Source organism: Myxine glutinosa, chromosome 1 (assembly GCF_964187855.1).
Source record: "Myxine glutinosa chromosome 1, kmMyxGlut1.1, whole genome shotgun sequence".
Classification (NCBI taxonomy): domain Eukaryota; kingdom Metazoa; phylum Chordata; class Myxini; order Myxiniformes; family Myxinidae; genus Myxine; species Myxine glutinosa.
In genome coordinates, this window is record NC_136261.1 from 190,869,374 (window position 1) to 190,896,061 (window position 26,688).

The following is a 26,688-nucleotide window of genomic DNA, read 5'->3' on the forward strand; positions in this document are numbered from 1 at the left end:
GCGAGTCAAAATGGCCGACGGCTCGTTCTCGAGACGCCACGACCCGACGATGATTCCTCGGAATCCAACGCCAAACCTGACACGCAGGTTGATCAGTCACGGCGATAACAACTCAATTGCAGGAATCCCTTTTCCCAGGAAACCCAAAGTTCACTCGTGACTCTTGCTCGACAACGTTCGATCCAGACCGCAAAGCAACCAGCTTCTTGTCCGACTTTTCTTCGCTCCGCCCCCTTTCTCCTCGTCTTCTTCCGGTTTGTCGTCCGGTTTCCTTTAACATTAACTTTTAACTTTTGAAACTAGAAATATCTAATCTATCTATAATTCCAGTAATCTCTGTGTGTGTGTGTGTGTGTATGTGTGTATGTCTGTGTGTTTGTCTGTGACCGCTGTTTCTCGACAACCACGGGTCCGATATACTTGAAACTTGCCAGGTATATTGCTGGGGACCCGAGGATGTGCCTTTTCAAGGTTTCATATTAATCGGACAAGTAGTTACCGAGCTATGGCGATTTCTTTACCAAACTCCGCAAGCCGTTCGCTTTGGACCAAACCATTTCATGTAAATAGAGGGGGGGATTGTCACCGTACTCGCAAGCCGTTCGCTTTGGACCAAACCATTTCATGTAAATAGAGGGGGGGGATTGTCACCGTACTCGCAAGCCGTTCGCTTTGGACCAAACCATTTCATGTAAATAGAGGGGGAGGATTGTCACCGTACTCGCAAGCCGTTCGCTTTGGCTTTGCGAATGGACCAAACCATTTCATGTAAATAGAGGGGGGGGGGATATAATTTTAGATATATATATAGTACGGGCATGCCCTAGTCCCTTTAAATGACAACAATAATAATACATGGAATCGGAAATATTTACAGTGGATGCAAACTACCACAACGGAAGTGACGAATCCGTAACACTTGGAAGACTTTAATCACCAGGAACACAACAATATATATATATATATATACAGTGGTACCTCGGCTTACGAGTTTAATCCGTTCCGTGACGGAGCTCGTAAGCCAAATCGCTCGTAAGTCAAAGCAAATTTTCCCATTCAAATGCATTGAAATGTTATTAATCCGTTCCAGCCTCAAAAAAAAAACACCAATTTTTTTTGTTAGGTGCTTTTAAATAACAAAAATGTACTTTATAAATAACAAATAATGTATAAACAAGCACGACCTCGTATATACTGTACATAATACAAGAGAATGTAAAGAAATAAACTGGTTTTATTAAGCAGAGGAGAAGAGCATGCCAGGTGAGGTGTGCGTGTTGTCGACTTGGCGAGGCAGTACGATCGTACTCCTTCTACGATATGTACGATTTTGAAGCAGAAGGAGTCCATAAAGGCTATAACGCCAGCCAAGGGCGTTACGATTATTTCAAAGCTCCGGACCTCTATCCATGAAGATATGGAGAAGTTGTTGTTTGTGTGGTTGAAGGAGAAGCAGCTCGAAGGAGATACCGTGACCGAGAGCATCATGTGTTTGAAAAGATTGAAACTCGGATATCGAGCACGGACCACGAGGTGTTTTTTCTTTTTTCTTAATCTCGGTTTCAGTGAACTTTTGCTCTGTGCTCACGTGTACTGTACCTGTACCTGTAATGGTACGTCAGAGGATGGCACCTGTTGTCATCATATTAAGTGCAAGATGTTCTGCATCGTAAGTTGGTACACCGTGGTCTTTCGGCGGTGTTTAAGCCGGCCGTCTTGGCTTCTGTCACCATTGGCATTGAGTCTTTCGATGTAGGTAGGTCGTTGTGTGCCGGTGCCTTGGCCGAATTCCTTCATTGCTGCATTGTTAGCTCACCTGGTTTTTTATACCACATCTTTGGTTATCGGACCAGCGAATGACGTCATCTCCAAAGTATGGCTTATTCTCACTTGTCTTGGACGATCTTCTACTTCTAGCCTTCCACCGTGCATTTGGTGTCCACTGTACTTACTGTACAGTGCCTGGTAAAATTGATGTAATGGGTTTTTGACCGTCAACGCCATGAACCGTCATGAACCGTCATGAACCGTCATGAACCGTCAACGCCATGAACCGCTAACACTCAAAAGCCCATTTATCGCGCCTTATAAAGCAAAACGCAAACCGAAAGCCATGCCTCTCAAGCGAGGCGTGCTTCCGTGGTCACGTGATCCACAGGTGTAGCTCATTATACCCGCACGCGCGACACGCTTTGGCGGTCACGTGACCAGCCACTCTGGAGGCGGGGATCCCCGCCGATGACGTCACCGGCTGGAGCAAGGAGATTCCTCGCTCATGTATTTCGACGATTGCGTGTTTTATATCCAAGCAGAGATGCTTTCACGGCAAGATAACCACGTGACCGGAACCGGAAGCCACAACCGGAAAATTCAAAAAAATAAATTTTTTGAGCTCGTACATCGGATCTCGGCTCGTATCCCAAAGCAACAAACCGCCCGAGCGACGGCTCGTATCCCGAAAAACTCGTACGTTGGGGCACTCGTAAGCCGAGGTACCACTGTATATATATATATATATATATATATATATATATATATATATATATATATATATATATATATATATATATATATATATATATATAAATAAATATATAAATATATAAATATATTTATATATATACACAGACTTGGCATTTAATATGGAATTTTTTTTTTTGTGGGGGTGAAATTACTTTCCAAGATGTCTTAGAACCAAACGTTCATTGGAATTATGTTGAAATTATTCAACATTTTGTTAATGTGACCTTTAAAAGAAACAAAAACCACATTTGACATTTCAAAACAAATAAATTGATCCTTGAAAGTGATGTAAACTGATATCGAACTCAATTCATGGACAGTACTGTGTTAAACTTCTGTACGTTTTCCAGAAGTATCTCTTTATTTTGCACATTAGCCAAATTTTTTTTTTAACAAAAACAAAAGTTAAATTACGATTGGGATTACGGACAGTAAAATTACAGTTCAGTACTTCGTGTAACCCCCACGAGCATTCAGGAGAGCACGTACACGTTGAGGCATGCTGTTCACGAGATTTGCCAAGGTTTGGACAGGAATCGCTTGCCATGCAGTGACAATAGCCTGCTGCAATTCACGCACAGAGGTCGGCTGCTGGTCCAAGTGATCGACTTGACGCGTTAATTCTGCCCACAAGTTCTCTATCGGATTCATATCCGGGGACATGGCAGGCCACTCCATATGCTCTACACCACGGTCAGCAAGAAAGTGTTGGATCATGCGAGCACGATGAGGCCATGCACATTGTCATCTTGGAAGACAAAGTTTCCTCGAAAGGCTGCACGAGCAAATGGAAGCAATGTTTCTTCCAGAATGGCCCTGTACTTGAACTGGTTCAGGTTTCCATTCAGAACAACCAGGTCAGTTTTGCCCCCTGAATGAAAAGCAGCCCAAACGGTCACCCCACCGCCTCCAGCTTGGACTCTTGGCACAATACAATCTTTGTTGTCGGCTTCATGCACTTGTCTGCGCACTCGGACGCGGCCATCTTGACGATAGACCAGAAATCTAGACTCGTCACTGAAGATCACGTGATTCCAGTGTCCTGGTTGCCATTGACGGTGCTCTCTGGCCCACTGCAATCGGCGCTGGCTGTGTTGTCTGGTCAGGTGTGGCTTTCTCAGGGGACGCCTGGCACGATAGCCTGCTTGAACCAGTCGTTGGTTGACTAGCCTTCTGGATACAGGCACATTTGTCAGTTGCTGCCACTCAGCCCTAAGCCGATTAGCTGACTTGGTACGGCCATTGCGGACTAACCGGTGCAGCTGGCGATCATCAGTCCTTGTGGTTCTGCGGGGACGTCCTGGCCTCGGTATTGGAGTAGGGACACCCCTCTGAGCATTTCGTTTCAGGATCTTTGACACCTGACATTGAGTGATGCCATACTGCCGAGGAAGAGCACGCTGTTTCATGCCGTAATTTCGTAAAGCCACCACTCCATGACAAACAGCATTGTCGAGTTGACGGACCATCTCCAGAGGAAGCAGCAATATATTTTTGAGACGTGCAGCACTTGTTTTCCACTAATACAGAACGCAACAACCCTTGTATGTAGTGTGTTTAAAAAGTATCCGACCTTTATTTTTCGTGCGTAAAAAAAAAGAAGCTAGGGAGGCGTCGATTGGTGCACGTATGTAGGTGATTCTAATGCGCATGCGTGAATTTTTTCCCACCTGCAGAAGCTGTCATTCGACGGCAGACCGCCGATGAGTGAGGACATGTAAGTGAGCGCCGTCGGATTTTCGTTTTTGACAAAATGACGGAAAAACTTGAACAACGCTACTGCATCAAATTTTGTGTTTCATCAAACTTGCATCAAAACTGCAACTTGGTTTCTGGGTCGTACCCATAAACCCAGGACTCATCGCCAGTGATCACTGTGTTGAGGAAGCTGGGATCGCTGTTCACAGTCTCCAGCATGTCCTGTGCGATCTCCAAACGGAGTTGCTTCTGCTCAATCGTTAGCAGCTTTGGTACGAACTTCGCTGAGATTCTCCTGAAGCCCAAATCCTCCTTCATAATGGAATGAACGGTGTTGAATCTTGCGGATCGTTTCCACTTGGGAATCGCCAAGCTTTACACAAAATTTGATGCAGTAGCGTTGTTCAAGTGTTTCCGTCATTTTGTCAAAAACGAAAATCCGACGGCGCTCACTTACATGTCCTCACTCATCGGCGGTCTGCCGTCGAATGACAGCTTCTGCAGGTGGGAAAAAATTCAGGCGTGCGCATTAGGATCGCCTACATACGTGCACCAATCAACGCCTCCCTAGCTTCTTTTTTTTACGCACGAAAAATAAAGGTCGGATACTTTTTGAACACAGTAGTATACCCGACTGTGAAGCCAATAATCAAATGCACCTGTCCGTACATTTTGCCACGCCACCTGTGATATAATCCTGTTGTTGACTTCTTGCTGCGACAGACAATCAGTGACATGGTTCTTTTAACAAATAAATCACCAAAGTGTAAAAGAAACTCACCAGATTGATATACTGAGTTAAGAAAGTAAACCCAAGTCAAGAAAAAAAAAAAATTCCATATTAAATGCCAAGTCTGTATATACATGTATATATATCGTTTTTTTGGCCCCATCTCTAAATGTTGAATAATCACTTAAAATAATTCCAGTATCCAGATCTGTATCTTCAACAAAACCTAATCAATGGGTCCTTGTCACACGCCCAACCTCTCTACCAAATCTTGTCTGAATCCATCCACAACTTTGAGATATCCTGTTCACAAACATAAAACAGACGTGAAAACAAACCGCAGTCCCCCTTTGGTGGCAGAGGTAATAACGGCCACAGCCACAACAACAACTGTTATAAAAGTTTGTTTAGAATGTTTCACTTTATTTTACATCTCTATTATGACTCACAGATAGAGGTACAATACGATTGTGAAATGCAACATGCAGGCTTTTGATTAAACAGGTCAGCGAAGCAACAGAAAGGCATGGTTAGTTTTTATAATTCAATTCTTCTGAACTATAACCAGTATTTTGCAAAGAAACAAGTTGGGGGAATGGGAAGAAACACAGTACCTTTGGGTGTGTTATTTCTGTTTCACTGAAAGGCAAATTTTCAGATGAGGGTATCTCTGCTCGATAAAATTTTACCACTTCCTCCAGCTTAGCAATGGGGAATGTAAATTGGCCATCCATTGCAGCCACCTGCCAGAATAAAAAAAAATAATTAAAAAACACACACAATCAGCACAAGCAGCCTCATTTGTATAAAGACTTGATCGATACATTTATCGACATTAATACAATTGTTTTATCGATATATTTATTACATGAAGAACCACCTTTAGAGGCCATTTTTCCCCACAGAGCGGGGGTTGGCCTTTTTCGGGCACCGTGGTCCCCTTTTTGAAGCAATGTTTTATGGCCAGGTGCCCTTCCTGACGCCAACCCTGTTAGTCGCCTTTTGCGACACACAGGGAATGACCAGTGAGCTGGTACTCAATTTGCCGACCTCGGAAGGATGACAGGCTGAGTCAACCCCCCTGGTGTTAATTCAGCGATAGGACCGGGATTCGAACCCAGGATCCTAGGATCCCAAGCCAACACCCTAACCGCCAAGCCAACACCAGGCTGATATATTTATGATGATATATCATAAATGATGATATATGCTGATGATATATTTATTACATGCAGGGTTCGAAATAAGCAGTGGCCCGGGTGTCAATGGCCACCAAAAACTGTCCTAAGTGGCCACTAAAAATTGCCACTTTCAAAAAAAAAATTATCCACGAAAATTTGTACGGAAAAACCAACTTCTGATTCCGTATAGCAAACCAAGAACATAAACACTTTACAGTCACATAGGTGAAACTCCTTCCGTATAGCACAGACATCCATTTTTTGTACCGACCCATAGGGAGGTTTTCTGCATTTTCGCTGTCAGAAAAGAACGCCGTGATTTAATATAGGGAATTGAGGTGCGATTCCGATTTGTTTCTTAATCTATTTCATCTGGATGGGGGATGAGGAGGAGGGGGGGGGGGGATGAGGAGGAGGGGGGGGGGGGGATGAGGAGGAGGGGGGGGGAGGGATGCTAACGCACCATCACCACGATTATGTGAACTACTCCCATGGTAGTTTTTAATGAGACAATTTGTGGACCTTGGCACAAAAGCTTGTAAAAGTGCTTTATACGATCAGATGTCCGCCAGGTAGGAGAAAGTCTTTTTTTGTGTGTAATGCACCAGATATGTACGTGGGGTGCGGGCATATTTAGTCCAATAACTGACATGAAATATTTCTGAAACATAATATTGATTTCATAAGAACCAGCAGCAGAAGCTAAAAAGAGATGGCAGGGGAAAATTATTGACTCAGTCAAGTGTTTACCATATAGTGCTTCCGTTGGTTGACAATAACGATATAAATGAGACTTTAAATGGGAAACACATGCCACTACGGTGGTGCTGTATCAACGATGACAATTTTTCCCCTACCAGAACACACCGTTGGTTGATCATTCTCATAGCAGTAACAGATCTCTCAACAGTGCAATGATGATACAAGCTATGCACGAGTTCAGCTCCCATGGCAAAAGACCCAGCGTTACAAATTCTGTTGGCAAGGCATGTAAAGACTGGTTACAGTGTGTGGAGCACCTAGAATCATCAGGCAGTCTGACGGACCTGGCGTGGACTCTTTGCGTGCTTTGTCCAACTAAATTATTCGGCGTTACAATCAGATATGTAATGCTCATTGTTATCTACAGTAGTTAAAGAGCAACAATAGGACTAAAGGCTGGAGCAAAATCCTACCCCAACCCCAACAAGATGAAAAGTGCCCCAGAATAACCTGATTAATTTATGACCAATACCAGCATGATGTAGCATTGGGTTGTGCACTTCAGTGATGTTGGATTTCCAAAAATATTGCAAAAAATATTGTGTTAAATAACACCACTATGACATCATTGCCCCCATTTCAGACACTTTTTGAGAGCCGACCCCCACCACAAACATTGGTCTGCAGAAAAAGGTTATACCACAATCTGGAGTGACACCCACCCGAGGAATGTTCCAGAAGGGTTATCCTAACAGAATATGCCACCAAACCCTGTATGTGGTGTGGGTTGAGCGAGATCTTTTTTATAGGCCTTGCTCCTGGACCATACATAACATTAACAAGGCCTATTAGTATTAACTACTCGGAGTATTCAATTTCAAGACTCAAGACCATTTACTCGCCTAAATAAAAGGACTCTCCCTCTACTGTTCAAGACATTCGTTCAACCTCACTTGAATATGGGAACTAGTTGTGGTACTTGCGGTAGAAAGACGACGCTGAAAAGGTTGAAAGAGTATAAACTAAAGGAGATCTAACAACCTCATCCCTGAGGTAAATCACCTTAGTTACCACGAGATGCTCAGGGAGCTGAATATGCATTCCCTCCATTACGGAATTCGACGAGGTGAGATGAGATGAGATGAGGAGGTATAGTATTGCTATTGTATTGGTGCACCAAATACTAAATAGGCCTACTTACTGCACGATGATGATGGATGGAAATAGGGGAAACCAAAAATGGAATGAATCGCTGACACAACACCAAGGCACATTAACGGCAATATACGATGAATTTCATTACAAAAAGTGATAAACCAGGTTAAAAAATAAAACAATCTCACGGTTCGCCCGAACCACAACCTTCTATGGCCGACTTGGTCGTTTGAAAATCCGATTCGAAAGAAACACAAACGCGCCCAAATAGATAAAACCCGTAAACAGCCAACACCGATTGGCTTAACGTCATGACATCATACGCACAGCGTCATTCCCTTATTCGGTAATTCCGAAAAACACATACCTTTTTACCTCTTTTCTTTCTTCATGAAAGGAATACACTGTTATATATTCCTCAAAAAAAATCGTTAAAAAAATTGAAAGCAGGTACTTTGAGTTAGTATTCGCAGTGCTAAACAAAGTGCGCAGATTGCGTGACGCATTACATTTGACGTTGACACTACAGGCATCTAACGAACAAAAACTCATACACCGCATGAAAATCAGGTTTCCCTACCCGCTTCGTAAATGCGTTGCGTAACGCATCATGCACTCTCATTAGGGATGTAATCTCAGATGCAACGTGATGACGTACGTCAGGCGACAGAAGGCGAAATTTCGCCCTTTATTATACTGTGAAGCGTCAGGTCGAATGACGTCGATATCGCTGTTACAAACGTCATGAAGTAATGGCACTTGCTCGGTGGCGCGCGTGGGACTTCCGCGCTCGTCTGAGTCAGCGGGGCGGGCTGTCGTCGTTCACGGTTAATAGCCGCGGGTTCCAGCTTCGTGTCCTTTTCCCTTCTTGTTTCCTCCTGGATCGTCTCCCTCTCCATTCTCTTTCTGTGTCTCGTCCTTCTATTTCCATCGCTGCCTCCTAATCGCCTCTGTTTACGGAATCGGAGCACCCTACCTGTTTAACGGTACGTACGGTACAACAATTTTGTATTTTTATACCTTTTGATACCTTTGTACGTCTGACGTCATTTTCGATGTTCACCCTGTTGCCCTACAAGGTTTCCACGGGAGTGGAGTTCATGTTCATCTGACCTGACATCCAACATGATGCCGGTATGTAAACATTGATACCTATATTAAGTTACTTATTTAATTCTTCATTAAGGGTCACTCGCATTTCATGGACCAAACCAACGATATTAGTTGTTGATCTTCTGCTAAAAGCTAGACTTGCTCTTGTTAAAAAAAACTACTATTGTTAGTATCAACATAACAGGACCGAGAATTGCTTTTCAATACATGTCCCCTATGGGTGTGATGTTTTCTAAGTCCAAAAAGGTCATAACTCTGTGGAAAATTAATAAACTCCCCGAAACTCAAACTTGTTCTGTATCTTATCATAAATAAAGCCATGTACCAAGTTTCAGTTGAATACGTTAAAGGATGAGGGGGAAAAGTCTGGAAAACCACAGGTGGGATGGGCAGACAGACGGACGGAGAGCAAGCCGGGATGGGACTGATACTGATAGTAATAATACCATGAGTTGAGATCTTTCACCTTCTTCAACAAGTTTCAGACAAACACGTGACGTCACGAGGTTTGTTCATCGACTGTGTAATTAAATAAAGACGATTATGAAATTTGCTTTTGCTGTACCTTAGTCTTGGCTGTTTATTTAACACGTGACTTCAAGAAACGGAAAACCTTACCAATTTAAGGTCAAATCGAAGATAAATTTTCAGCTTTTATTTGAAATATTTTTTAGATTTTAACTGGAATAACCTGACTTTTTCTTTTTTTTCAGCTTTATTGCGCATTGTCAAGTCATTCATTGCCCAGTGATTATGCTTTTGGGAATTTGAATCATTCCGATGGTCCCCCTGGCTTAATCCACCTCAAAATTTACCTTTGTGTGTGTATGTGTGTGTGTGTGTGTGTGTGTGTGTGTGTGTGTGTGTGTGTGTGTGTGTGTGTGTGTGTGTGTGTGTGTGTGTGTGTGTGTGTGTGTGTGTGTGTGTGTGTGTGTGTGTGTGTGTGTTTTTTAAAGGGTCTGACCAATAGTCCCGCATTTTACGGGATCATCCCATTTCGTGCTGAAGTGTCTCATGTCATGTTTCATACCTTCCCAGGGCACCTTTTGTCCCATATTCTCAGTAGTTTGGCTTATTTTGGTCGTGATGCCACTTACCATGATGCAGCTCATCTGTGCATGTACAGTGCGACTTTAACATGCTCCAAAAAACATCTCTGGTATATATTAAATACCAAAGGTAAAACCTCATAACTTCTAGTGTGGGCTCCATCCTCTGACCCCCACAAGGGATGCTGGCCTGCTAAAACCCACCCCCCTCTCCCCACCCATGCTCCCTGAGCGGCTCCCTTGACCCTTACTTGAGTTGTTTTTTTGTTTGATTTTGTTTTTTTGTATACACGATCGAGGCTCGTGAAAGAGCTAACCTTAATCACACAAAAAGTCAAACCGACACACAAAACACAAAATAAGGGGAGCGGTAGACAAGATTGGGAGAGAGGGGGAAGGACACAAACACAACATTTGACAGCAGGGACATCGAGAGAACCGTGGGAGGGGGAGGGCTTGGGGGGGAGGTGGGAGAGGTATAAAACATATGGACACTGCAAGGACTTCCAGGAAAGAAGTTGGAATTTCAAAAAAGTGTATCTGGGGTGAATTAGCGGGGGTAGAAAAGATCAAGGTTTTGGATGGGGGAAGATAAGAGATGGTGGTGAACAGCTGTTTTCAAGACCTGGAGGGAGGAGTGGGATTGAAGGGAGTGGGGGAGTTTGTTCCAGAGGCGGGAGAAAAGAGGAATGAAAGAGTGAAGGTGAGCAGAGAGTCTTGATTTTGTCAGTTTCACCATAAGAGGGTTGCAGGTAGATCTTGTGCGACCTGTAGGAATATTTGGGGAACAAAGCACAGAGCTGGGGGAGCAAGGCCAGAGAGGAGTCGGTAGAAGACAGAAAGACCACCAACCTGCCTGCAGTGAGTGAGTGAAAGGTCCTCAAGTGTCCCTTGTTTGTTTGTTTTTCATGTGACAGAATCTTGATTAAAGGTATTCATTTCCCATGTTTGGTGATTGCTGACGACCAGTCAAATCTGTGAATATGGTTGTGAATGAGAAGTACAGAAAAATATGCTGAGTTTGCTTTGTCTTTAAATTGATTACCACGTCAATTTTGGTGAGATAAACACCAAGTAGCTTCCAAATGAACCCAGGGTATATTGTCTAGTATTGCCCAATAGAGGGGAAAATGGGAATGAGTGGTGAGAAAGGGGTGGTTGAGGAGGAAGAGAGGGACGATGGAAAGGCTGTCCCGACATATTTAAGTTTACAGGAAGAAGATGACACTTAATATTTTTAATATCCCATTCCTATTCATAAGAGCACAACATATCATTGAAAGTGAGTTGTAAAGTTGTGCCATTTGTTGTCCTGATCACAAAGTAGATGGCTTGAGCTCCAGTTGTACACTCGATTACCGTATATGCTTTTCAGAGTGAGATAGCTGTAGCAGGTGCTTGCAGCAACACTGATATGCTTTTCTTGAATTTGAAACATGTTTAACAATGCTTGCCAAGCTGGAAAATGAGTTTGAAAGGGTGGGACATAAATTAAAAAGAGGGAAATGGCTTGGGGGCATTGATGGGAATAAGAAACGAGACATCGCAGCCCGGGTGCTAAGCTCGAAGAGCTCGGCCTTGTGTACCGTGTTTTTATTTTCATACATGGTCTGAGGCTCGTTCTTGAGCTGCGCCACTCACACAAACACACATGGACATACTGACGAGACAAAGGCATAATACAGCCACTGAGTTTGAGGGAAGTGCCATCATTTCCCAGGTATTCTGGGTACCAGCGACATCACAACAATGGCACCACTTTTCTCGCCACACTCAGCCTGGCATTTCCCACCTCCCCATGGATTCCAACCAATGGGGATTGTCTGTGCTCAATCCTAAATGCTGAGCGTCAAGCAAGGAAATGCCACGTAGCATTTTTTTTAAAGTCTTTGGTATGACTCGCCCGGGATTTGACCCGCTGACCTACCAGACTCGGAGCGGATACTCTAACAATTACACGGCCGAGTCTGCTGATGTGACAATATTTATTTGAATTTGCTGGAGTGGCTATGCATGATGTATTTACTCACTTATCTATCTACTTATCTTTGTCTATTTATCAATCTATTTTTCTTTTTCCTCAGCGAAAGGGTTAATGCCCAAAATGTCAACTGTTCCTTCTTTCGCATGGGGGTTAGCATACATCGATCAACATCTTGGTGATTTCATCCATTGTTCTACCTGTCTACCGACACAGGTCGATTTCTGCAGCAACCAAAAATGGCGTCTGTGTTCAGGGTGCACGCAGACAAAGTAGATTTAAATTCTCACCAATTTTTTTTTTTTTTTTTTTTTTTGTATACTGAATCGAGGCTCGTGAAAGAGCTGACATTTACTTCACAAACAAATCAACCAGACAAACAAAATATATAAAAAGAGGGAGCGGAAGACAAGAGAAGGGGAAGCACACAAACACTTGAGAGCACACAACATTTAAGAGCAGGGAGATGTGTGGGAGGGAGAGGGCTTGGGGGGAGGAGGCGTGGGAAGGGGTGGGGGGGGGTGGGAGAAGTATAAAACACAAGGACACCAAGGACTTCCAGGACAGAAGTTGGTATTTCAAAAAAGTGGAATTGGGGTGAAATTAGCGGGGATAGAAAAGATCAAGGTTTTGGATGGGGGATGGTGGTGAACAGCTGTTTTAAAGACCTGGAGGGTGGAGTGGGATTGAAGAGAGTGAGGGAGTTTGTTGCAGAGGTGGGAGAAAAGAGGAATGAAGGAGTGAAGGTGAGCAGAGAGTCTTGATTTTGGCAGTTTAACCATAAGAGGGTTGCAGGCAATTGGTTCTTCACATATCTGTTTGAATTGGTGAGTCAACTAAAGTTTGGTTGTTGCATGAGATCTCTGGGGGTGTGTAGGGTAGGGTGGTAAGGAAAACCATTTGGGATTGTCATGTAATAACGAAGCATCACTTGTGATGCAAACCGATGTTGCAGAAGAACCTTTTTTTTTTTCTTTTTTTTTTTCTTTTTTTTTCTATCTGTCTATCTTAGTGCACCGAGTTGTTATAGTTGTTTATCATCGACATTATAGTGAAAGGTTTATTGCATGCCACCTTCCCCTTCTTGTCTCATTTGATGGATAGATGATCCTTACCGTGTATTTGAGCGACAATGACCGGCAAGGTATTGAGGTTCCAATCACACCTGAGACTTGCTGCAAAGATGTCATGGACTTCTGCAAGGAACCAGGGGAATTGCAATGCCGTCTCGTGCAACTCTGGAGGGGTGATGGTGAGCACCTTTTCACATGATGTATGTACATTAAAGAAATGAGGGCATTCAGAGGTGAATTTGAGAGCAATGCTCAAATTCGTGATGACATTTCTGAACTATTACTTTTTCTTCTCCAACTCTATTTATGTTAGAGCGGGCTTTGTCTGCCCAAGATGGCATTTTTGACTTGCTGCAGCAATGGGGGGCTCGTCGGGATGAAGTTAAGTTTTTTCTACGACATGATGTTGCGTCACGTGGCTCAGGAGATCCAGGTGGGTAATGTGTTCATTTGGGTATAGTTATCTTTCAACCTTAGAGGGTTTGTCATCTTGTTGGTGTGTGTGCGCCCTTTTCCTTGATTTCTATACATTTCCACACCCTTGGACCAATCTCTACCAAAGTTTGCATGCATTCTGGGAGTACCCAGGTTCAGGTCATGAGCACAACCCCCTCTCTCCCTCTGAATCGCCTCTCCCTTCCTCCCTTCCCACCCCCCTCACCACACACACACACACACACACACACACACACACACACACACACACACACACACACACACACACACACACACACACGACGATTGTCTATGTGTGTGCACATGTGAAAATCAACAATATGAGACTGTGGAGAAACTCAAACAAGGAAATGAGGCCATTTGACCGAACATTGACGTGGTGCACTCCCGAGCTAATTTTTGCTGCACTTTTAGACATGAAACTTCCTGATTGTTTACAAAAGTCTAAATAACCCGTTCTTTATGGGGTGATCCAACTTGCGTATACTGTTGTAGCCTTTCAACTCGGGCTTAAACGAGGTTTGAGTCCCACTCCCAATGCTATTTTAAGGCTACGCGACCCGTTCTTTGATGACCGAATCTTTTGCGCCAGTAAACCATGAATCGGAAGCCCCAAAAAGGGTTCCGGGCCATTAATGCCACATTACGCTGAGCCATTTATCCATTGTCTGGACGGCGCAATCACCATGGGTCATGCACAAAGAACCAGGAGACCAAGTGAATCAACCAGGGTATGTCTATTTAAAATATAATGCAAAAACAACAATAAAATCCAGTATGTTCTGACAAACAAACGAAATGTAGAAATGGGAGATCTTATCAAACCAGCTTTTAAAGGCCTTCATGCACACCACAGGTTGTGTGTGTGTGTGTGCGTGTGTGTGTACGTGTGTGTGTTGGTTGGTTGAACTGTGTATTTTGTTCACAAATTGCTCCCCTCCCCAGTGAAAGTTTGTATTTAGCCATTGCAATAATTCATTGGACATAAGTCTAAACTTTGTGTCTATTGTAATCCTCTGTGTTATGTTAAGTTTTGTGTGCCCATCATGTTGATGGGCTTTTCCCCCAGTATAATGTATTATTTGTGCTTCTTGTGTGGATATATAATTTATTTGACACCTATTTACTCGTCGGTGTGCCTACAAGATAGCTTCAGACGTATGTGCACTTTCGTCTGAGCTGTCGAACCTGGGTTTGCATCTCTACCCAGCTATAAACGACCACCCCTGATATTTCACATGTAGGGTGATGTACCAATGTGTATACCGTCCATTGGATGGACATTAAGCAGTTGGATCACTCTGGCATCATGGTTTTCGGTTCATGTTAAAGATTCTATGGAGTCTTTCTTGAAGAGTATGCGGGTTATTGCCGGCAATTGGAACAAATTCTAAATTTCAGTACGACCTCTTTCACCAACTTGGCAAGCATTGCGAGTGCCAATTTCCCCCTCTCCCCTCCCCGCTTCCGTCGACTTAAACTGATGCTTGCTGACCTGGCAGATACTCTCTCTCTCTCCCACTCTCTCTTGGAAAAGCTCTTTAAAAATCCGTCCTATTAGTTTTTCGCTGATTATTTTCTGTCTGAGTACCGGTGTGTTTTCCCCGATTTAGAATAGGTACACCATATCCCTGCGTGTCGTAAGCGGCGACGAAAAGGGTTGGCGTCAGGAAGGGCCATCCGGCCAGAAAAACATTGCCTCAAAAAGAGAACCATGACAATTGCAACTACACATGGGCAGGGTACAGCCCGAAGTACCCCGTGGGGGACCTCACTCCCTCTCGTCAAAACTCAAGGTGGGGAACCCGATCGAAGCAAGGGTGGAAATCATTCTATTTATGACGACGAAACGTCTGATGCCCGACGTGGAGATCGGTTTCTGAGGTTTGGGACATGGAATGTAGGGACAATGACGGAGATCAGGAGAAGTGGTGGAAGTATTGGTCAGAAGAAGACTGGACATATGTTGTGTGCAGGAGACGAGATGGATGGGAAGTGGTGTGAGAATGGTGAAGGGTAGGCAGGGACAGAAATACAAGTTTGTGTGGCAAGGGTGCCTGGAGGGCGTGAATGGTGTTGGTGTCCTGTTTTCTGAGGAGTTTGTAGACAGTGTGGTGAGTGTGACTGGAGTGAGTGATAGGTTGAAGATGGTGAGAATGACGATTGGAAAGCTCTGAGTGAACATCCTCTCGGGATATGCTCCGCAGGTTGATCGGAGCGATGAAGAGAATGGCAAGTTCTGGTGTGCAATAGAGAAGCTGATGGAAAACGTGAAAGATGAGGAAGTTGTTGTGGTAGGAGGAGACCTAAATGGACATGTGGGAAGGAGTATGGACGGTTTTGAGGGAGTTCATGGGGGTTACAGATATGGTGTGAGAAATGGAGAAGGTGAAAGGATTTTGGAGTTTGCTGATGGAGTTGATTTGTTGATTTGTAATACTCAGTTCCAGAAAAAGGATAATAACCTTGTTACGGATTCCGGATTTATGTGAATTACTATTCAGGTCATTGCTTATTAATGTTTATTCTATTAAAGGTTGTGGTTAAATGGTTAGAAGCGCTCCTGATAACAGGAGACCGGAAACGGGATGGTGAACCGGAAGAAGAAAAAGACAAGGTCGGGAGAGAAGCGGCCATCTTGATCCTCGACCAGCTCCGACGCGAGCCGAGTCGATCTTTACCTGCTTTGGAACGCTGAGTTTGAAAAGCCCGTCTGGCGAGAGGAGTTATCTGGGCAGGGTGATTGCCTGTTACGTGTCAGGTTGCCGTGGGTTCCTGGAAGGAACCAAGCGTCCGGCACTGTTCGCCTCGACGCCTACGAGGGCGTGTACGGGTCGCACCTTGGGCCTCGCGCGCTTTGCGAGCCGTTCACAGCCCAGAGGCCGCGATCACGGGCTCCGACTCCGGTGGCGTCCCTAGGAGGTGTCAGCTGCAGCAACCGTTCCCGGTACGGGACGTGCACGTTTGGAGCACGTCAGCCAGGGGTCCGTTCAACCGCCCGTGTGCGGAGAAGTCGACCTTCACCTTGGTCTGGAGGGGCCCAGAGACATTGTGAGGGACAGTGACTATTGAGGGGGCCGTGAGTGGGGCAAGGGGGGGAAATATATAAGATGGCCATCTTAGCAATATTGTTGGAATATTCATACTGAGCGTTGAAGTATTGTGTTGTGGATGATTCTACCCAGGGGTGAATATATTGTTGATTGATCCAGATCCTTGGTGTGATTTCCTTATTGATGTGGATTGTTTCCTTCGTTGGGCCACCGGAGGGTTTAATTAGTATTGATTGCGTTACGAAAGCATATAAATCATATATCTTTCTGGCGGGGTTCCTCTCAAGGTCCGGGGGTCACCGAGACCAGGCGGTCACAGGGAGGACCACGTAACACATACACGTCAGGTGAGTCGACGACAACCGTTGACTACCTGATGGTGCGGAGGTGAGATAGGGGGCTCCTCCGGGACAGAAAGGCGATCCCGGGGGAGGCGGCTGTTTCACAGCACCACTTGGTTGTCTGCGACATAAGGGTGAAAGGTGTGAGGAGAGCTCGGCGGGTGAAGTACCAACCGAGAAGGAAGGTGTGGAGGTTGAAAGAGGTGACAGTGAGGGTGGCATTAAAAGAGAGGCTGAGTATGGTAGAGGATGATGTGGTTGAGCTTGAAAGTGGTTGGATGTCAATGAAAGATAGTCTATTGGGAGCTGTTTTTGAGGTATGTGGATGGACAAAAGGACCACCGAGGCACTCGGAAACATGGTGGTGGGATGATGAAGTTGGAAAGAGGATTGACGAGAAGAGGAAGAAGTTCAAGGAGTGGCAGAAGGTGAAGGGTACGGGGGCATAAAAGGCAGAGCATGAAAGTTATGAGGCAGCCAAGAAGGCTGCAAAGAAAGAGGAAGCAAAGGCGCAGGAGGCATGTAGGAAAATGTTCGGAGAACGCTTGGATTCGGAAGAGGGTTAGAGAGCGGTATTCAGGATTGCAAAGCAGATCGCGAAAGAGAGGTGTGATGTAATCGGGGTGAGTTTCTTGGGGTGAGTTGCTTGAAGGATGAAGTGGGACAAATCCTTGTGAACCCAGATGGAATTAAAGGAAGATGGAAGAGATATATGGAAATGCTGTTGAATGCAGATAATAATGAATGGGATGGCAACATGGAGAGTAACCCAGTTTTAGGACCGGCAGAGAAGATAACTGAGAAGGAAGTGGAGGAAGCGATAAAAGCAATGAATAGTAGAAAAGCGGGAGGGCTGACGGGAGTTGTGGGAGATATGTTGAAGGCAGCAGGAAGTTGGGGTGTGAAGAGAATGACAGAGATCTGTAATCTGGTGGTGAAAGAAGGCCGCATTCCAATGGATTTTGAACCGAGTACCATCATCCCTTTGTACAAGGGGAAAGGTGACCCTCTGGACTGTGGCTCGTATCGAGCGATAAAGTTATTGGAGCATGGAATGAAGGTATTGGAAAGGGTGTTGGAGAGAAGGATAAGGAAGAAAGTGATGATCGACGAAATGCATTTTGGATTTATGCCAGGAAGAGGAACTACAGACTCGCCTTTTATTGTAAGCCAGTTGCAGGAGAAGTACATGAAGAAGAGGAAGAAGTTGTTTCTTGGGTTTGTTGATCTGGAGAAAGCATTCGATGGGGTTCCAAACGAAGTAGTGACATGGGCATTGAGGAAGTTAGGAGTGGAGGAATGCTTGATCAGAGTGGTGATGACAATGTACGAAAGAGCGCGCACAGCTGTAAGGACGAAGGACGGGAACAGTGGTGAGTTTGAGGTGAAGGGGGGAGTGCATCAGGGGTTGGTACTAAGTCCACTACTATTTGTAGCTGTGATTGAGGTGTTGGCTCGGAACGTAAACGAGGGTTTACTGTGGGAGTTGTGTGCAGATGATCTGGTGTTGATTGCAGAAAGTATGGATGGACTGAAGGAGAAGATGAACAAGTGGAAGGAATGTATGGAGACAAAAGGTCTGAAGGTGAATATCGGAAAGACGAAGGTGATGGCAAGTGGTAAAGTATGTGGTGAAGTGGAAAGAACTGGGAAGTGGCCGTGTGCTGTGTGCAGGAAGGGTGTCGGAGTGAACTCCATTCAATGTACAATGTGCGCTGAGTGGATTCATCAAAAATGTAGTGGTTTGAGAGGGTCATTAACCAGTGTGGCAGCTACATTCAAGTGTAAGGTGTGCACAGAGGGAGCTGCAGATGGAGGAAATGTTGAGTTGGATCTTGGAGATGGCGTGAAGCTGGAAGGTGTGAAAACATTTTGTTACCTAGGAGACATGCTGAATGGAGAAGGTGGATCAGACTCGGCAACGGTTGCTCGAGTGAGATGTGCATGGAAGAAGTTTCGGGAACTGAGTTGCATGCTGACAAGGAGGGGAAAGTCGTTGAAGCTGAAGGGAAAGGTGTATGCTGCATGTGTGAGAAATGTTATGATTTATGGGAGCGAGACATGGGTAATGAACGTAGAGCAGCAACGAAGGCTGGAAAGGGTGGAAATGTGAATGGTTCGGTGGATGTGCGGAGTATCGTTGAGAGAGAAGAAGACAAATGATGAATTGCGAAAGATTATGGGAATAGAGCCTGTGATGGATGCTGTGAAGAGAAACAAGTTGAGATGATTTGGTCATGTGTTGAGGAAGGATGAAAGTGATTGGTTGAGAAGAGTGATGGAAATGAATGTAGAAGGAAGTAGAGGACGGGAAAGACTGAGAAAGACTTGGCTAAAGATTGTGGAAGAAGAAATGCGAGCAAGGGGGTTAACAAGGGGAGATGCAGAAAATAGGGCAAAATGGAGAAGATTGTCACGGGGACCGCAAGGCTAACCCCCGCTCTAGCAGGGAAAATGGCCTTAAAATGCCGTTGTTGTTGTTGTTGTATTTTCTGTCTGAGTGTGATGTGAATGACTGCTTTAAATGTAATCTCAGATTTTGGTGTTTGGATTATAAAGTCAAACTTTATTTTGATCTTATATATGCATTCCTCTCTCTGTCAAAATACAATTCTGGTTTTTCCACCTCCCCCCCCCCCCCCCACCCCCACTTTTGATTTCCTCATGTACCTTTTGTCTGTAATAGTAACTTTTGCTCCCAAACGTTTCATTTATTTTTCTTTCTTTCTCCAAGCTTCTCTTTGTACAAAAGGCTACCTTTTGGCTGCTTGGCCGTGGGATGCCCAAGTATTTAGGAGTGCTCTTTTCAGTTTTCTCACCCTTTCTGCTTGAGTTGTTTTGCTGAAAAGGGCAGACTCCCAAGGAGAATGCCAGGGCAAGTGAATGAGTGTGGAAGGAAGTCGTTTGCATGGCCTCTTGCACAGTCAGACGGTCAAAACAGGACGTATTGTGGAAATACCTTCACTTAGCAGTCAAAACCAACAGATGAGGTTTATCCCATTTTCGAGCAAGCTAATTTTGCTGCCTTGTCACTTTGTCAATCATGTGGGTGTAACCATGTCCCACGGCTCTGTTTAATCTTTGCAGGTGGGACAGTTGGTGGGCATGTTGTTGGTGGGCATCCACCCTCTGGAGCAAAGCAAGAAGTTAAGGTAAGATAAATTGGTCTGTCTTTATTTAATCCACAAAATTACTTCATCATATCGAGTTTGGTAAATTAATAGTCGATGATCGCTTTGCTTGCCTTGTCATTTTGTGGATTGAAATCGTTATGCTCAGAGGTTCTCAGCTCTGGAGTTTGCTTTTTTTTCTTCTTTTTACAGGAATTTTCCTTGTACCAATAGTTAATCGCAGCGTTGTTATCGGCCATCGCTGTTAACGTTGTGCTTTGTCGAACCACCATGATTTGATAAAAATGGGTTTTGAGTTATCCATGTGATTGCAGTTTCGTGTTTTATGGGGGAAGTGGTGGTGTGATTTTTTTTTTTTTTTTTTTTTTTAAACTGCGTTTAATGGCCAAACATTCCTCTCCATTAAAAATTAACATCAATCATGGTCTTGGGAATTTGTTTTCGGAATGTGTACATTTTATAGGTTTTTATTTATTATTTGTTCAGTTGTGCTCATTTGCTGGCCCAGTCTGGGTTTGAAGATCTTTCTTGTGCATGTGAATCCAACACAGACTGAACAACCTTGGCAGACTTTGGCAAGGGGAAAGCGATTAAGGTGCCGCATTCCAGGGTGTTGTTGATTCTGATATTTGCTTTTTTTATTTTGCTGTGTGATTGGGTTTGGGAGAAATGGAGGATGGGTGTTTACAATGACTTTCAAGGAACTTCAACGCCTTGCAATCAACATCTAAGTACCACCCCCTTCTCCACTACTTCAAGATACCTACCCAACTTCAATTAAAAACTATCCACTAACACTACTGTCGCTATACTTGCAGGGAGACCTTTCCATGCATTTATCATCGAGTGAAAGACCCTACCTTACTACTGTCTTTATTGTCATTGTCTCCACCACCGACGATGAATCGAGGTTATGTTTTCACCCCTGTTTGTTTGTTTTTTTCCCCCCTGTTTTCACCCCTGTTTGTTTTGGGTTTTTTTCCCCTGTTTTCACCCGTTTGTTTTTTTTACTTGGCAAAAAAAATTTTTTTGGCAAATATGTTGCTCACTCCGGTTTGTGTGTTTGACTGTCCGCTCACTTATACTTGCCTACAGGTCACGATTTTAAACCGATCTTCACAAAACTTCACCAAACGGTGGAGTTCGTGGTCCGACAAAATCCTATAGATTTTTGGGGTCAAAAGTTAAAAGGTCAACATAGGCCAACGGTCAACCACTTTTTTCGAATTTCTAAAATCCTCAATTTTCATCTGATTGACTTGAAATTTGAATAGGATTGTCATATCAGCATACTGAATTCAACCACCAACTATTTTTGAGATCACCATAGGCCAAAAGATCAACATAAGCCAATGGTCAACCACTTTTCTGAATTTCTAACATCCTCAATTTTCATCCGATTGACTTGAAATTTGAAAAGGATTTACATATCGGCTAACTGAATTCAACCACCAACTATTTTTGATATCAGCATAGGCCAAAAGGTCACCATACACCAAAGGTCAACCACTTTTTTTTCTAATTTCTAAAATCCTCAATTTTCATCCGATTGACTTGAAATTTGAAAAGGATTTACATAACGGCCAATGGAATTCAACCACCAACTATTTTTGAGATCAGCATAGGCCAAAAGGTCAACATAGGTCAAAGGTCAACAACAATTTCAAATTTCTAAAATCCTCAATTTTCATCCGATTCACTTGAAATTTGAATGGGATTTACGTATCAGCAAACTGAATTCAACCACCACCTCTTTTTGAGATCACCATAGGCCAAAAGAGAAACATAGGCCAAAGGTCAACAACAATTTCAAATTTCTGAAATCCTCAATTTTCATCCGATTCACTTGAAATTTAAATGGGATTTACATATCAGTGAACTGAATTCAAACACCAACTATTTTTGAGATCAGCATCGGCCAAAAGGTCAACATAAGCCAAAGGTCAACCACGTTTTTCAAATTTCTAAAAGCCTCAATTTTCATCCGATTCACTTGAAATTTGAATTGGTTATTCATGTCAGCTAACTGAATTCAACCACCAATTATTTGTGAGGTCAAAAGGATGCTCTATGAGTGCTATTCTGCTTTGTTCTGTTTTGCCAAGTGTCGCTCTGAGTTTTTCTGTTTGTTTGTCTATCTGTGAACAATATATCTCAAAAAGTTGTGGACGGATTCGGATGAAATTTGGCGGAGAGGTAGTGTATGTGACAAGGACGAAATGATTAGATTTTGGTGAAGATCCGGCTGGTATAATTTTAAAAGTTATTCTTCATCATGGGGCCCGCAAACGATACATAGCACGATGTCTCAAAAAGTTATGGATGGCTTTGGACGAAACTTGGTCCGACATTGCAACACTCCACCGATCTGGGCTTTATGGCAAAGTGGCCAGACGGAAGCCAAACAGTTCAATATTGGTTTCATCAGACCACAGAATCTTGTTTCTCACAGTCTGAGAGTCCTGTAGGTGCTTTTTTGCAAACTCCAAGCGGGCTTTCATGTGTCTTTCACTGAGGAGAGGCTTCCGTCTGGCCACTCTGCCATAAAGCCCAGATCGGTGGAGTGTTGCAGTGATGGTTGTCCTTCTGGAAGGTTCTCCCATCTCCACACAGGATCTCTGAAACTCAGCCAGAGTGACCATCCGGTTCTTGGTCACCTCTCTTACAAAGGCCCTTCTCCCCCGATTGCTCAGTTTGGCCAGGCGGCCAGCTCTAGGAAGAGTCCTGGCTGTTCCAAACTTCTTCCATTTAAGAATTATGGAGGCCACTGTGCTCTTGGGAACCTTCAATGCAGCAGAATTTTTTTAGTAGGCTTCCCCAGATCTGTGCCACGACACAATCCTGTCTCTGAGCTCTGCAGGCAGTTCCTTCGACCTCATGGCTTGGTTTTTGCTCTGATATGCATTGTCACCTGTGAGACCGTATATAGACAGGTGTGTGCCTTTCCAAATCATGTCCAATCAATTGAATTTACCACAGGTGGACTCCAATCAAGGTGTAGAAACATCTCAAAGATGATTAAGAGAAATGGGAGGCACCTGAGCTAAATTTCAAGTGTCATAGCAAAAGGTATGAATACTTATGTCAATGTGATATTTCAGTTTTTCCTTTTTAATAAATTTGCAAAGCTTTCTAAAATCCTGTTTTCTCTTTGCCATTATGGGGTATTGAGTGTAGATTGATGAGGGAAAAAATGAATTTAAACGATTTCAGCATAAGGCTGCAACATAACAAAATGTGAAAAAAGTGAAGGGGTCTGAATACTTTCTGAATGCACTGTGTGTGTATATCAAAGCCCCATATATATATATATATATATATATATATATATTGTTGTGGATATGAGAATGTTTTTTTATTTTATTGTTGTGGTAAAATGTTGTTGTAAAAGGTTGTTGTAAAATATCACCCCTCCTCCCTCCGTTTGTGGTTGTATAAAGGTCAAAGGGCGTTCCCGTAGTTAGTCCATAAAACATACATGCAGGACACGATATATCTTTTTTGACAGTTATATCCTTATTATGTGTATTAGTGTAAGGCTGTTTCTTCCATTAATTGAAATACTCCATTGCACCAGTGAAAGAGATAGATTCCCTTTATTCCCACTCCCAACACTTCCATTCCCCCCTTTCCGTCAATTGCAATTCGCATTGCCAACTGCATGTTGGGCGGTTTTCCCTTCATCCGCCATTGACCACGAGGCAGGGTTGGGGGAAGGAAGGCGGGTCCCCACCTCGTCAGAGAGGGGAGGAGTGAGCCGGCCCCACTCGACCAACCATGAACAAGGGGTTTGGCTTGAGAGGGCGGGGAGAGAACGTTTGGGGGAGGTTCGCAAAGGTTGAGGGGCGGGGCCTATATAACCCACGGCGGGGGTGTTCCCAGGAGAGATGCACTCTGAGTTGGTCTGAGTCGGTTGCCAGAGGGAGTTGGTGGTCAAGAGAGAGTCGTGAAGAGTCAGTCAGTGGAGTCGGTGGTCAGTTGGTTGCGGTGAGGAGTCAGTGGTGAGGAGTGAGAGAACCAAGAAAGAGTTGAGGGTTTGGACCAGACGAGTCGGACAAGGCCGCCTGGCAAAGCACGCGACGTACACAGCAGCCAAAACAGCAGCGTGGGGCCTGGCCTGAACGTGGGTTGTGCTGCGGGACCCCCTTGGACCTCCCTCTCCCTCCAGCCATCCACCTCCTGCCTTTCCACCCTTCTTGTATACGTGAGTTTGTTTTGTTTGTTCTGTCCCTGGGTATTTAATTAAGTCTGTAGGTAAGCTAGTATTTTCCCTGTGTCACCTGCGTCTTATGTGTTGTAAATAAACTTGATTGCTCCTTTTTGCTTATGTGTGTAAATAGTAAATAAATTCAGTAGCATTTCCAACCTTTTTGTCTTCTTTTTCTTCTTCACATCCGTGTCGCCTTTGTCTTTTCCCTATTGACTAGCTGTGGTGCGATCCGGCCAAAGTCCTGGGTGAATCGGGTGAGTCAGGGATCCTGTAACGGTCGCGGTTGAATACACCACTGCTCGGTCATCATAACATCTAAACCGCGATCTGTAACAATTGGTGTCTGGGAGTGAGATTCGGGGCCCGAACCAAATTTTTTTTTAAAAACATCTAGAAAAGATTTGGTCAAAATTTGGAGCGGCCGAAATTTGTTTTGTTTTATAAAACCCGAATTTTGAAATTGCGCCATGGCTGGTCAAGGCGATCGAATGCCGGTGGGTGAGCTAGAGGAGGGGTTAGGAGTAACCCAGGATCAAATGGAGGGGAGCAATGAGGAGGCGGTTGAGGGAGTATCAGACGCACAAGATGGCGTCCTCGCGCATGTGGGTGTCGCGGCACCAAATTTTGCCGCACCCGCGACCGTAGCAGCGCCAGTGGTGGATTGGAATCTCTTTATGATCCAAATGAAGGCCCTTATGGACAAGAATAGTGAGCAATTGGAAGCCAGATTGGGTGAGCGATTGGAGGGCCAAATGGGGGTAATGAGGGACGAAGCGAGGGGTACCGGTGAGGAGTTAGACAAGAAATTTGGGAAGTTAGACAAAAATTTTGAGGGGTTAGACAACGGGATAAAAGAGGTGAAAAATGGGTTAATGGGGTTAGAAAATAGGATGGAGGACAAATTGCGGGAAATAGGGGAACAATCTGCCAGGGAAATCAAACGAATGGGAAACCAGATAGAGGAGGTGCAAATCGGGTTAGAAAGTAAACTGGATGCTCAGAGGGATGAATTGGGACAGATGAGGGTGGCATCTACAAAAGAGATGGGGGAGATGAAGGAGGAGATACGACGAGGTGTGGGTGAGGAGGTCTCGGGGCTACGCGAGGAGGTAAAGCGAGGTGAGAAGCGTATGGAGAAAGAGGTGAGAAATAATACGGCAAAGTTACAAGGGGGAATAGAAGATCTGACGGAGGAGGTGGAACAGCTGACAGAGGGACAAACGAAGTTAGTGGAGCAGGTTCAAAGGAACACTGCAGTACTCGGAGGGTTAAAGGCGACACAAAAAGAAATTAAAAATGACTTGATAGTGACACAGAGGCAATGTCAGATGGTACGTGAGGAACTGACAATGAGGGTGGACGAGGTGACAGAGATAATGGAGACAAAGGACCGGCAGGTGAGGATGCACATAGAGACGGTCACGGTAGCCTTAGAGGACGAACTCGAGGAGACGCACCGAGAAATAAAAGAGGTTAAACAAAAATTAGAGGAAGTGGAAGAAGAGGTGAGTGAAATTAAGAAGGGACGGACAGAAACTAAAAGAGAAATCTAGGAGGAGGTGATGGAATATGTGCAAGGTCGGTGCTCAACTCATGATGTGATGCTCACTAACCGAATAAAGAGTTTGCAGGTGGCAAAGGAGGTGCGGAGACGAGGTACGGAGGTGAGTGGCAATGTATATGATGTGAGGAAAGCTTCAGTCGGCTTGGGGATTGGTTTGGATCCGGGTGTTCGTGAAAGGCCGTTGGTGAAGTGTGCGACAGGTCTGGTGTGCGAAAAAAGAGGTGTGCGAGAATGTCCGACTATGGGGTGTATGGCAGTAAATGGAAAATTTTTGAATTGGTTGGAATTTGGACGAGCAAAATTGATAGAGAGACCCCCGATGTGGTGGGATGGCAAATCCACCATCCCTCACAAGTGGGGGCAAATGCGCAATAGTTTATGGGGTGGCTATGACAACCGAGCCAGGGAGGGCTTGGATAATTGTAGGGATCTAGCGAAGATGACCTTAGGTGACGTTAAGGTTTAGTTAGTGACTGATACCTGTAGTGGGGACGCAGGTAGATTAGTATGGATGATAATAACGAGGGAGCGCAATAGTTTAAAGGGACGACTGGGAAGCGCAAGTTTCAGAAGGGAGTAGTTAGCTGAGATGATGCCGTGTGTGTGAAGATTGAACAGGTGAGAATTGAACAGGTGTGATTGCACAGGTGTGCAACTGAACAGGTGTGTGGAGCAGTGTATGAGTGAGTAATGGTGAGGTGTGTTGTGTTGACCAAATGGTCCAGGAA

The 26,688-nt window shown here is 44.4% G+C and overlaps 2 protein-coding genes across 5 annotated transcripts in view; one reads left to right on the forward strand and one right to left on the reverse strand.

Annotated features, from left to right (window-relative positions):
* Positions 1–8,123, reverse strand: part of NUF2 (NUF2 component of NDC80 kinetochore complex) — a 114,588-nt gene extending 106,465 nt beyond the window's left edge. The window contains exons 1-3 of the mRNA XM_078781525.1: positions 8,036–8,123; positions 6,990–7,107; positions 5,566–5,694 (exon numbers count right to left, since the gene is read on the reverse strand). Of these exons, the coding sequence (XP_078637651.1) occupies positions 5,566–5,694; positions 6,990–7,082 (222 nt within the window). The 5' untranslated portion in view covers positions 7,083–7,107; positions 8,036–8,123. The remainder of the gene's footprint in view (positions 1–5,565; positions 5,695–6,989; positions 7,108–8,035) is intronic.
* A 478-nt stretch (positions 8,124–8,601) lies between these two features.
* LOC137432279 (apoptosis-stimulating of p53 protein 1) overlaps positions 8,602–26,688 on the forward strand; it is a 148,399-nt gene continuing 130,312 nt past the window's right edge. For 3 of the 4 annotated variants that reach the window (XM_068124080.2, XM_068124088.2, XM_078781484.1), the window contains exons 1-5: positions 8,602–8,975; positions 9,069–9,123; positions 13,237–13,384; positions 13,519–13,638; positions 20,143–20,207. In XM_068124080.2, coding sequence (XP_067980181.2) covers positions 9,115–9,123; positions 13,237–13,384; positions 13,519–13,638; positions 20,143–20,207 — 342 coding nt within the window. In that variant the 5' untranslated portion in view covers positions 8,602–8,975; positions 9,069–9,114. The remainder of the gene's footprint in view (positions 8,976–9,068; positions 9,124–13,236; positions 13,385–13,518; positions 13,639–20,142; positions 20,208–26,688) is intronic. The other variant, XM_068124098.2, reaches the window with a different exon arrangement.